Genomic DNA, 12650 nt, shown 5'->3' on the forward strand with positions numbered 1-12650 from the left:
TTAAAATAACAAGAAGGAAAGGTTTGAAGGACATAGGCATTCGGTATTGGTTTTTGGCCTTATCCTTTATGCACAGAAAATTATTGATATGTTTGATATGATTGAAATGATATTCTGCTTTTGATGATATTCTGCACAGTAGAGGGTGAAATAGCTAAAATCCTCCCCAATACTAACTGAGAAACGTTGTTCTTAAACTGGCCCTGCGATGGACTGGCGACCTGTCCAGGGTGTATCCTGTTTTCCGCCCAATGACAGCTGGGATAGGCTCCAGCACCCCACCACGACCCAGAATGATAAGCGGTTTAGATGATGTGTGTGTGTGTGTGTGTGTGTGTGTGTATGTGTTCTTAAACTGTTGACACATTTTTTGGCCATTCTAGGTCTTAAAGGACCCAAGCATGGCTGTATCACCTCTTTTTAAATGTTTCCTTAACATTTAACAATGTTTCTAGTCTTAAACTGTTCTCGTCCCAACTTTTTTGGAATGTCTTGCAGACATCAAAATGAATGTATATTTACCTTAAAAAATGTTCAATAGTTCAAAAAGTAAAACATTAAGCATCTTGTCTTTATACTGTTTTCATTTAAATTAAGGTCAAAGTGAATATACAAATAACTGCTTTCTGTTTTTATTTGCATTTTATCTACTCAACTTCCCTGGAATCGGGATTGTACATGTATTTAAGTAAATACATGTAGTTACTACTCACCTTTGTTCATTATTATACTTCAGTATTATTTTTGGAACATTTGTGTGATTTAAACTGAATATTTGTTCTTTTACACAATTATATTTCCAAGAGAAAAAAAAAGAAATATACTCTACTTTTTATGTTCTCATTTAGACCTGTAGGGCCACTTTCCTTGGCCTAGATTAAGCTTGAGCCTTGGCAAAAATGGCTTATCAGTGTTAGAGTATCAGGCACAGCAGCATTTTAAACACTGTGTACAATTACTAGCCACATTATTAGTCACACCTACCTTGTTGATTATACAGTTATAGATGATAGCTCATCTTTTCTTATGTAATCGTCACCAGGCCATCAAATCCTTCAAGTTAGTATTCAGTCTCTGACCACAGGACAAGGTCTGGGTATCGTTAGAAAAAATCAGTACTGACACCAATACAGACACCTTGACTTTGATGCTGATTCCTGAATTAAACCTTTTGGCCAAATTCTTTTAAAATACAAACCAAAAGTGGGTGTGGCTTAAACCAGAAATGAGTGTGATGGGGCTGGAAGTACTTCTATGTCCACAATGATTTGCAGTCTAATTAAAAGACGCCCTGATTTTAATAACATGCACACAACCAGTTCACCAGTCTAGATTTCTTATTAACAAGAATGCACAGATGGCAAAAACGTGACTTCCTTGGTACTGAAATTTTTTTTTTTTTTTTTACCAAGAAAATATCATATTCATTCAACTCTTTATTGAAGTTCTCTAAAGCAAAATCTTCCTGGATGTTAATGTTAATGTCAGGTGTGTTGGATGGTGGTTTTATAAGAGTAGTATTGGAGATCAGTACAGGAAAAGGCAAAAACATTGAGTGCATTTACATGCATTTAACAATCCTGTAACTGGAGAAAATCTGATTTTGCAAGTAATCTGATCAACGCGTTTACATGCACTTGGGTAATCAGATAGTGGGAATACTCTGGGTCTACATGAGTCAGACCGTAATCAGATTTCTGCTTTGCAACCAGCCAATAAACTCACAGAGGAAGACACGACGTGAACGTGATGTAAATCTCAAACTTCATGAGTAGCCTCTTTTTAAAACATTGAGTCACTCTACCTGAAAATATGAATGTATAACATTAAGAAGATGAAGAATATTTAAATCCGTCGATTTAAATATTGAAATATATCATTTCGTCAAGCTTGTAGTTGGTTTAAGCATTGCTCCAAAAGTGTTTTGTTGCCGTCTTGCAGGTGCTGAGAAAACTGAAAGAAATCAGAGTAAGGGTATACATGTGCTTAAAAACATGATTACTGAGCGAAATTTCTGAGCTAAAGGATTTCTTGATTGAATTTCTAGACCTTGCTCTGATCTATGAAATTAGAGTAAGCTGTTTACATGACCACATGAATAATCAGATAACCGCAGAAATCCAATTATGAACGTATTATTAAGTGCATGTAAACATACCCAGTCTTCAGTTTAAATATAAGTTAATGCAAAGAGACATTATTCCAAGCAGTTTTGGGGCTTTTTTATTGGTCCATTCATCATGAAATTTTCACACAATGTAAAACAGCTGCTGTCTTCACATGATGTAGAAAAATAAAAACAATTCTTAAAAAAAAATGATGACAGAAGACTATCAAGACTACTTTTGAGCACTGTATATCAGACTTAAAGGTGCAGTTTCAAAAACAGCATAAAGGGAAGTTGGAAAACAGCCATAAAACCACACAAATGTCAAGTGGGCCTCGGGGGAAATAGTTTAAGACAAGAAAAATGGGCCATTTAAGAGTCTCTCTGAAAAAGATCTAGTGGACTACAGGCTATTAGATATAAAAGCATGGTAGGTAAGAAGTTCAATATGAGTGTTACTAGTATTCCCTTTAGGACAAACGTGGGTAAGTATGTTCCCACACAGTAGGACAAACATGGTTAATGTGTTCCGTCCTCAACAAAGGGCATAAAGCACATTATTGCGTGAAAACAATTGCACAATAAAATCACATTATTGGCTCTTCCCTGAATTGGAGACACAGACACCCCTTGCGGATGTACAGGGTCTCAAGGTCTGTGAGAGATGTAAAAGTCTGAGAGGGGGAATCGGTTAGATTGAAGGAAGTAGCAGCCAGCAGATGGCCGTCTGTAAACACCAGCGCCTCTGCACTCTGTCACTGCTGAGCTTTACCTCATCTGCTGCACAGAAAAGTCCAGAACTAACACATTAGGAGTCAAAGAGGAGAAAGGAAACACTTTTTTTAAGGTCTGTTAAATAATTGTTATATAAGGGGAGACGTGAATTTAAAAAAGGTGGGAATTTTCATTTTGGTCTCACTGCTCTTTTTCATGCAAAATGATGTTCTCACTGTGCTTGCTATTTTTTAATGTTATCAATATGATATCAGGAAATCTATGTTATGCACTCACTCTGCCGTGGCTGAAAGGACACAGTGCAGGCGTCCTGAACTCCTGAGCGGCATATTCAGTGTAGAGCATTCTGGAAATGTGGTTAGAGGTGCATGAAAAAGGCCCTGAAGCTTTTCTTGAGAGGCTTGGTGCAGCAAGGTGCGGTGAGGTGAACAGAAGCCATCTCTGCCCAGAAAACCGAATTACGTGTGTAATAGCGTTTGACTTGTAATCTCGATATCTGGGAGGGAAAAAAAAAGCAACTTTGCTGTCCATCAAGTTGCAATTACTTTAGAAGGGTATCATATTACTGTCCATCCACTTCACTGAATATTAAGAGACTTATATCACTTGAAATCGTGTTACATCCATTTGATTATCTATACGCTCTTCCAACATTGTTAGGTCTCAAGGTAGTGCTACTTCACAAGTGGATGGTTTGATAGTTAGAGCTGCTTGTGAGGTTGAATATTACACCACAAATGTGGATTTGTTTATTTAACTCAGTCATGGTCCAGGGCTCCTTTTTGTAGGCCATTTAACTGTCTGCAAAGTGGTCTTGTAAAAGTCCTCACTGACGTTTATTGCAGACTCATTTGGTAGTCCCCATCCTCCTTTGCTCACTGTTCAAAAGCAGTAATTCCCCAAATATTTGCTAAAGCTATTTACAGTGAAATCATTTAAAATATGAGAAATGGACTTGATGTGCATCATGTTTGAGATGAGAAGCATTAAAACAAAAATCTGTAGTTTATTATTATTTCTTTATGTAGGTACACTCTTAAAAAGATGGTTCTTCAAGGGTTCTATTTAGAACCATAAGTTCTGTACAGAACCATTACATGATTAAATGTTTTTTTGCATGGTAAAATTGTTATTCAGATTGATGGTGAATGTGTTGTATATGGATCTATATAGAACCATATAAAACACATTCTATATAGATTCTATATAGAACCATATACAGGACCAGTGGTTTTAATGGTTCGATGCAGAACCTTTACTTTTATTAAAGAACCCTTGAAAAAACATATTTTTTAAAGGTGTAGAAGAACTGTTTTTGGTGCTATATAGAGCCCTTTTTAAAGGGGTTCTATATAGAACCATAAACAACACATTCTCCCATGTTCTCCCATTTGAATGTAATGGAGTGGTTCTAAAGGTTCTATATATGAAATGGTTCTATAAAGAACTCATGGCTCTAAATAGAACCTTTCCTTTTGCTAAAGAACCATCATTTTTAAAAGTGTAGCCCCAAAGATTTCTTCTTTTTTCCATGCATTTGTGGAAATTCCACTGCCTTCCTGTGTATAGGTTACAGATTTTAAAAAAGCCAAATCTGCTGTGTCTAAAGGCTGTGCACTATTGTTTTTAACTCACTCAGTCTTCATTGTTGTTAATGTTCATTTAAGTGAGCACAGTTTAAGGAATTATTATCCAGAGTCTGGTTTGCCAAATGTGTCAGATGAAATGGTAACGTAATTATCACTTCAGTCACACTTTAAATGTTTTGTTATGCAATATTCTGTAGCTGGGTATTTTGTCCCTCAGCCTCATCACTTTGTCAGACATCACAATTTTATATTTTTTCTATGTTTTTGTTCATCTGTGTTCTCTCACTACAGTACTCAGCACGCATAATGCAAACACATCATGCAAACACTGGGAATCCCTGTGGTGCCAACAGTCCTGACTGCTAGCCTGCTAGCCTAACCACTGAGCCATAGGCTAATAAATACAACCAAGATAGCGTTAATGTAACTCGCACCTCAGTCGTTGAACAAAATCGGCTCAGCACAAAATGGACGCCAGAGACGAGTTCTTTACCCTTTCAGCCAGAGAAAAGCCAAATTAAGGTAATGTGTCTAGACAGCTCAGTTGGCTAGCTACCGTGCTAACTACAGCTTTTAGCCTCTCGATCGGACAAGTCGGCTGTCACTTAAGTAATCCATTCTCTCCATTGTAATGATGATTTGAAGACAGTTATCACAGTTATATGACTGCAATGGGAAATTTCCTTCCTTTGCTCACCTGCTAGCTAAAAAACAATCCATTTCAAAATCCATCCCAAAGTAGTTGCTTTCCCCCACCTTCAAGATACATCATAAAAAGGGGGTTTCCTAATTCTTAACCTGGGAAATCTCACTCTAGGGACCACTGCAGCGCCACTGTAGGAGGCAAGTAGGCATGTTTACAAAAGATGTGGAAAAGCTTTAATTTTAAATTTGGCCAAAGTGTCTGTTTAAGTTTGTTGGTCCCTTAACTTATCTACAAATTCTGATAATGATAAGAAACTATCCAGTGAAACTTCATCAAAAGAATTTTAACAGGGTTATGTTTAGATATAGGTTTAGATGTTAGTTTGAGGTTAAGGTTACACTCCAAATTTAACCCTTGTGTGGTTTTTGGGTCTGTGGGACCCACTGTCAATGTTTACCAAAAGAAAAAATGATGCAATTTTGCGATTTATTATTATTCTAACCCCAGATTCATTGGCTTTTGCTCATTTTCTGTGAAAAACATATAAAATAACATGTTTTCAATGACTTCACACTGTACAACCCCTACACATTTTTATTACACATGTGGTGTTGGGTGAACCCGCAGAGAATAAAAGTGTGGAGGTGCTGTGTCCCTTCACTCTGTTCTCCTCCTGCGTGGCTGCTGTTAGTGTGTGTGTGTATAAGTATGTATGTGTTTGTATATGTGTACATGTGTGTGTGAGGGTGGACAACATGGACAGGCTGCTGACTGGCTACGGCTGCTAAAGGAGAACTCTATGCTCGACACTTACTTGATATTATAACATTTGGTATTTTTAAATAAATTGTTATGGCTGTATCAAAAAAACAATAATGCGGTGGGTCCACCAGACCCACTGAGTAACAAAAACATGAACACCACACAAGGGTTAAAATAATAAAGGTGCCAAAAAGAGTTATTTTGATAGTCCTTTAAAATACTGTTTTTTGTAAATGAGATGTGTGAAATGAAGGAACTTTTTTAATGTTTAAGAACCTCCACATCATGTAGATTCTACAACATGTAGTGCTAGGATGAGTGTCAAGTTTAGGGTTAGGATGTGGTGAAATAAATAGCTGTTTAGCTGTATGTAGTTAAAACAATGTGAGCACCTCCAAAGCATCTAGGGTGGACCTTCAGAATGAATTGTTACCATCACTTTCAACACTCACTGTCTTTCCAATCACTGGAAGAGTTCTCAGGTATTCAAAATAGTTTTTTCTGTGGCATCACTCCAAAAAACTCTTTATTTTGCAAGAGTATTGCTCTCTAATAAGTAAGGTAATCTTAACACTACAATGGTCGTAGGAATGTGGACCTCAAGCTCCTGATCTGTGGTTTCTCAGAAAAGACTCGAGACGGTCACCAGACTTGACTTTTAAGAGTAAATGGACGGGACGTTCCCTGAAAGCACGCCTTAGGGCATCGGGAGCACGACACACCTGAGAGCGCCATGAAAATCAGGAGGTGTGTCTGCAGTCACCTGTTTCAAAGTCACTCGGGTCAGTGGGTTCTTCTTGAGTCTGATGCTGGTGAGGGCACACAGGGCGGGGGGGATTGGAGGGTTGCAGGGGGGGAGCCAAAGTCAGAGCTGAGGAAGGAGGAGAAATCAGTGGAGGTGGTGGAGCAGAGGGAGAGAGTGAGCTTGACAATTGAAGCGAGCATCAGGAGGGAGCGGGGATGGTAGAAGGCTGTTCTGATCCTCTCCGAAGCGTCGGCTTGTTCTCCTCTCGTCCTCAGGCAGGGGCTTAACAGCAGGGGGCGCAGGAAGCGGATCTGGCTCGGTATGTGGGATTACAAATCTCTGCCACCTCTCGGACTTCTGCAACGGAGCGCCGCAAGCCTGCACGACCAGCCATTCGTCCGCGAAGTAAGTGCATCTCTTTCTGGCTGTGAGACTGAGTTGTGAGAGATAGCTCAAGTATGGATGCCCAGGGAAAGTTTGGGATATGAGTTGGTGAAGTGAAAACAAAAAAAGTACAGCAAACTGCAGCCCAAATATGGTCAGCTTCTTTGGAAAGTATAACCTTATCATCAAAATGAGACTATTGTGTAGGAAAGAATGAAAATGAATTATGAATTAGAGACTCCAGGGTGTTCTGACAGTGAGTTTGAAAATAATTGGTGGAATAAATTCAATGTATATACATGTAGACAATATGTTTTTTATATAGACTTTGTTAGTGTCTGGAGATTATCATCAATAATACTCCAATACTCTTTTAACTATTTTAACTCATGCTATGATGTCCTCACACCCTGCGTACCTGTGAGAAGGTGGTGCAGGAAACCTAGTGAGAACATTCTCAATACATTTCCTAAACATTGCTGTGGCATCATCGCTTTTGATATGAAAAGTCTAGGAATAGTTGTTGGTGTAAAGAAGCATATAAAAAAGAATAATTATATTAAAAATAACTGTCTTAGTCATTGAGTTAGCAGGATGCTCTACATGCCTTTTACAAAATCTCTGCCTGATTAACACTACATTCTACGTGCTTTGCCTGCACTAATTAGAAGAAGCTCCTTTAGGAGAATCACTTAATCTGATATCTCAGCTTCTTTATGAGCTGTGCGGGTGCCGTTCATGTCAAAGTAAACTGTGCTTGTTAGAGTTTACTATAGCAATACTTCAAACAATTAGATCAAACAGCTTCCCTTGTCGTCATTCTCTGATATTCTGGCCAGCCATCTGTGAACGTCTGAAAATAAAGCGATCTAATTTTGGTAAGCTGGCAGAACTTCTTTGCCTTTTCTGCCTCATGTCAACCAAATTCACTGGGAATCTGATCCCTAAGCCCAGAGCTTTTTTGTGAAAGGTCATATTATTTACAAAAGTCCCAGGTGGATGACTATACATTATGTGTAAATCCGATGAAATTCATACATTATACATTAACATGCCATTTTTTTAAAAGGCTTTGTGGTCATTTTGGAAGACATGCAGCCTTTTGTCTGATTAGAATTTGGTGCGAACATGTAGGACTGGTGAGTTATAGCTGTCAAAGCGTGTGTTTTATAGGAAGGGCATTAATATTTCACAGGTTTCCTCAGTGGGGAAGCAGCAGACTGAGGGGCTCTGATCGCCTGTTAAAGGTCAAGGTTCTCTCTGCCACACCTTATTATCATTTTCATTAGAATAATACTTTTGCATCTTTTATGTTATTATTCAAGTCAAGTGCAAAAGAAAACAGAATGGGCTGGTATTCCTTTCCCCCAGATCTATGAGATAAAGATGTTGTAAAAGCTGTCGTAATGTAATAATGGCTAATCTTAGCATTGGGTTGTGCCTTGACTCATATTCAGCTGTTTCCTTTGCGTAAAGTGAAAATGTTCTCATATGTTTTTGAGCCTTATTGTTATAAAACATAAATAATTAATTTGCTGCACTCTGAAAAATGGCTCTTTAGTAAAGGCAATATTTCTATATAGAACCATGAGCTCTATATAGATCCTTTTCATGCTTAAATGGTTCCTTACATGGTGAAATTGTTCCTTAGGTTTGGTAGAGAATGGTTCTATATTGCAGAACCAGGTTCTATATCTTTGTCTACTGACCATCAGTCTGAATCCCAATCCTAGTCTGAATCCCATTTCACCATGCAAAGAGCCATTTAAGCATGAAATCGTTCTATAAAGAACTCATGGTTCTAAATAGAATCATTCCTTTTGCTAAAGAACCTCTGAAGAAGCATCTTTACTGATGGTGTACATTGAGTGTACATTACTTGTACTATACATTATCTGTCAAATGTGCTTTAGAAAGGAAAGCCTGTTGAGATGCTGTTCATATCTATCAAGCTTTAACTGCTTAGTAATTGTAGTCAGTGCTGGGATTCTCTCTGCACTTCAAATCAGCTCTTCAATGCATCTGTTTAAGTCCTTTATTTGCATTTTAATTCTCTGCAAGCCTCTCAGATCTTCACCGAGTGGCCTGCAGGTGACCAAAACAAATGGATTTTAAGTATTAGCGTCAAAGTCAAAGGTACACTGTCATAATAATTATGTATAGTTACTCTTACAGTGTAGATACACTGAAATACTGATACTATAATAGATGTTCTATAATAAGAAGGCATAATATAGAAGTATCAAATAATTTTGGTCACATCAAAGTTGCTCAAAAGGAGACTGAAGAGAGATTGATGCCGTGCGAAGCACAGGAGCAAAGTGCCTAATATTTTTCTTCGCTTGTAATTACTTTTTTCTCTGCTCTCTCTCGTACCCCCCTCCTTCTTTCTCACTAGATTAGGTGTCACAGTAATAGCGTCATCGGCTGCTGCTTGGTGAATAATCATGCCCGTAGACTGGAGGAGGCAAGGCAGCGCTGGAATTAAAACGTGTGAAGAACAAAGCGTGCAAAAGAAGAAGCAGGAAAGGCACAACCCCTAGAGAGAGGCCACTTCGAGTTTGGTGCCATGGATCACACAAGTCCAGGCAGCCTCCACAGATGAGAGGACTGCAATGCAACATGGAGGTTCTTATTGGCCTCTCTTCCCACCGCCGTCCTGTTTCAAGAAGCAAATCTCTCAGGACACTGTTTCGTAATCCTGAGCTGTCCTTATTGTAAGGTTTGACTGCTAAGAATGACAAGTGTGGCCTAAATGAGTGGTCCTCCCAACACTGTGAGCTGGGCGCACACTCAAATGCGGTATGCAGCGCTAGCAAAGCATGTGACTTATGATTCAGAGCATTCAGTTCAGAGACTCTGTCAGTATGGAAGAGCAGACCACCACTCTGATTCAGATTTATGGCAACAGCACCGAGCACTTAAATACGTCATTTGACTACAACTCAACAGATCTAAAGGAGAATTCAGACACTTATGAGTTTTATATCATTGGCCTTTTCCTCTCCTGCTTATATACCATCCTACTCTTCCCTATTGGTTTCATTGGAAACATCCTCATACTGGTGGTCAACCTGAACCACAGGGAGAAGATGACCATCCCTGACCTCTACTTCATTAACCTGGCAGTTGCAGATCTCATTTTAGTGGCTGATTCGCTCATCGAAGTCTTCAACCTGAATGAGAAGTACTATGACTATGCTGTCCTCTGCACCTTCATGTCTCTTTTCCTGCAGGTCAACATGTACAGCAGCATCTTCTTCCTGACGTGGATGAGCTTTGACCGCTACGTTGCTCTGGCCAACTCAATGAGCAGCAGACCCTTGCGCACAATGCAGCACGCCAAGCTCAGCTGCAGCCTCATCTGGATGGCCTCCATCCTGGCCACGCTCCTCCCCTTCACCATTGTGCAGACACAACATACGGGTGAGGTGCACTTCTGCTTCGCTAATGTCTTTGAGATCCAGTGGCTGGAGGTAACCATTGGCTTCCTGGTGCCCTTCTCCATCATCGGCCTGTGCTACTCCCTGATCGTGCGCATCCTTATGCGGGCTCAGAAGCACAGGGGCCTGTGGCCGCGGCGGCAGAAGGCTCTGCGGATGATCGTGGTGGTGGTGCTGGTGTTCTTCATCTGTTGGCTGCCTGAGAACGTCTTCATTAGCATCCAGCTGCTCCAGGGCACGGCTGACCCTTCGCAGCGCAGCGCCACCACCCTCTGGCATGACTACCCACTGACAGGGCATATTGTCAACTTGGCTGCCTTCTCTAACAGCTGCTTGAACCCCATCATCTACAGCTTCCTGGGAGAAACCTTCCGGGACAAGCTGCGGCTCTTTGTGAAGCAGAAGGCCAACTGGTCTGTGGTCTATCGCTTCTGCCACCACACTCTGGACCTCAACATCCCCGTCAGGAGTGAGTCTGAGGTGTAGGACTGAATAGAGTCCTGGAGGTGAAGAAACGATTGTCTTGAACTTCATCTGTTTTGAGATGTTGGAGATGTTCTTCAGTCAGAACTCCCTGAGCTTCTCAGAATGAAGTCACTCTGAAACCACATGTGCAACCAGGATAGGGTGGAGACATGTACCCACCAACTGACTTAGGAGTGCACAGCTCAGCTTACAAAAGCAAGAGCTGAAGAAGCACCATGTTTGGTTTATATCCAGCAGAGTGTAATCAATACTCAGTGGAATGAAAACAAGGATTATTCAGGGTAATTCTTTGCAAAGATGTTGATATAATGGATTAAATAGCAAAGAAACAATGACCTGTTTTTCTAAACGTAAACTTTATAGATATCGAAAACATATAATGTATCAAAGCGACGACTTTTATACTCCAGGATGACTGTGCTCAGTGAGCCCATGGTAAGGGAACAAATAAAAAAAGACATCAAAGGTCACGTAATGCATTTCTCCTCTGCCTCGTATGTAGTCCTGTCTTCAGGTAACTGTTGCATTATCCTCATCACATACACATCACATACACTGTAAAACTTATTCAGTGTTTTAACTGAAAAACATAAGTAACCTTTTTGCTTTAAAAAGTTCATTTAACTTTTAATAGTAAGCTAACAGAACAAAAATGTATGTTTTGCATTTTGTTAACTTATTATTGGTTCAATTAACCTTAGAACTGGATTTTATTACAACCATGTTACTTACACTGAATTATTTTCTACAGTGTAGCTCTTACATCACGTTACATTGGCATTTGGTAATGTTGCCACAAAATACTATGACTACCAGCCATCATTCATTTCTGGTCTGAAAAAATATATATTTTTTGTGAGATCATTTTTGGTTGAAAAAATGTTTTCTGACTAAAGCAAGTAAGGTAAAACAGAGAAAAACATGAGAACTGGCTAACTCTGCGTTCACCAGAATGTGTTGGAAATAATCTCCAACACTTGTTCGTTCACTTTGCAGTACTTTCCCACACTCTCAACTGTGAAAAAAAAAGAAAAAAAAGAAAAAGAAAAAATGTTTGAACCATCCAAGTTCATTTGAAGTTCACTGCCCACCTTAGTTCGACATGAGCAAAGCCTGCAAGTAAATTTGGGTTAAGCAAACCGCATTAGGAGGATTACAGCTCAGAGGTGTTATCGATTCTAACCGCAGGTGTTGGCTCCTGTTTATCGGAGTAGGGACAGGGGGCAGGTGGCTTGCGGAAGAAACGAAGCAATGTAAACACATTATTCGAGACTTCAGTAACCCACCTAACAGTACTCCATCAGTGGTGTTTATTCAGTCCAGTGCTCTCAGTCACGTCTCAGTTCCTTCACCTGTCTCATTCCGCTGACCTCTGACATTAACCAATAAGATATGTGACACTATAGTTTGAGCTTGGAGCTTAGTGGAACTGCGGAATCGCTTTACCAAGAATTTTAATTGACACCAAGTTACTACACTCTCAGAAATAAAGGTATAAAACTGTCACTGGGATGGTACTCTCAAAGGTACATCTCAGTACCTTTGTCAGGGAACATAATTGTACCATAATCCATTGAAATTATATGTTCTAAGTTGTATTGACTCCACACACCTCGTCTCATCTCCAGGCTTTTTATGTTATTGTTCTGTTTTAAAACATTAGTTTATGAAAAGGTTCATATATGTACTTTTCACTTGGGAAAAACTTATTTAAGGTACACAATTGGACCTCAAAACCACTGTTGTAGCTTTG

At 39.5% G+C, this 12650-nt stretch overlaps 1 protein-coding gene across 2 annotated transcripts; it reads left to right on the forward strand.

Moving 5' to 3' along the window:
• Positions 1 to 6703: 6703 nt before the first annotated feature.
• On the forward strand, positions 6704 to 11981 carry gper1 (G protein-coupled estrogen receptor 1). Of its 2 annotated transcripts, none has more exons than XM_036565682.1 (2): positions 6704 to 6989; positions 9367 to 11981. In XM_036565682.1, the coding sequence occupies exon 2, from the start codon at positions 9800 to 9802 to the stop codon at positions 10895 to 10897; it is 1098 nt and encodes a 365-aa protein (XP_036421575.1). In that variant the 5' UTR covers positions 6704 to 6989; positions 9367 to 9799; the 3' UTR covers positions 10898 to 11981. The 2 variants fall into 2 exon arrangements, with proteins under 2 accessions (XP_036421575.1, XP_036421576.1); XM_036565683.1 differs by having other exon boundaries at positions 9372 to 11981.
• Positions 11982 to 12650: the final 669 nt, after the last annotated feature.

This window comes from Colossoma macropomum, unplaced genomic scaffold, assembly GCF_904425465.1.
Source record: "Colossoma macropomum unplaced genomic scaffold, Colossoma_macropomum, whole genome shotgun sequence".
NCBI classification, from domain to species: Eukaryota; Metazoa; Chordata; class Actinopteri; order Characiformes; family Serrasalmidae; genus Colossoma; species Colossoma macropomum.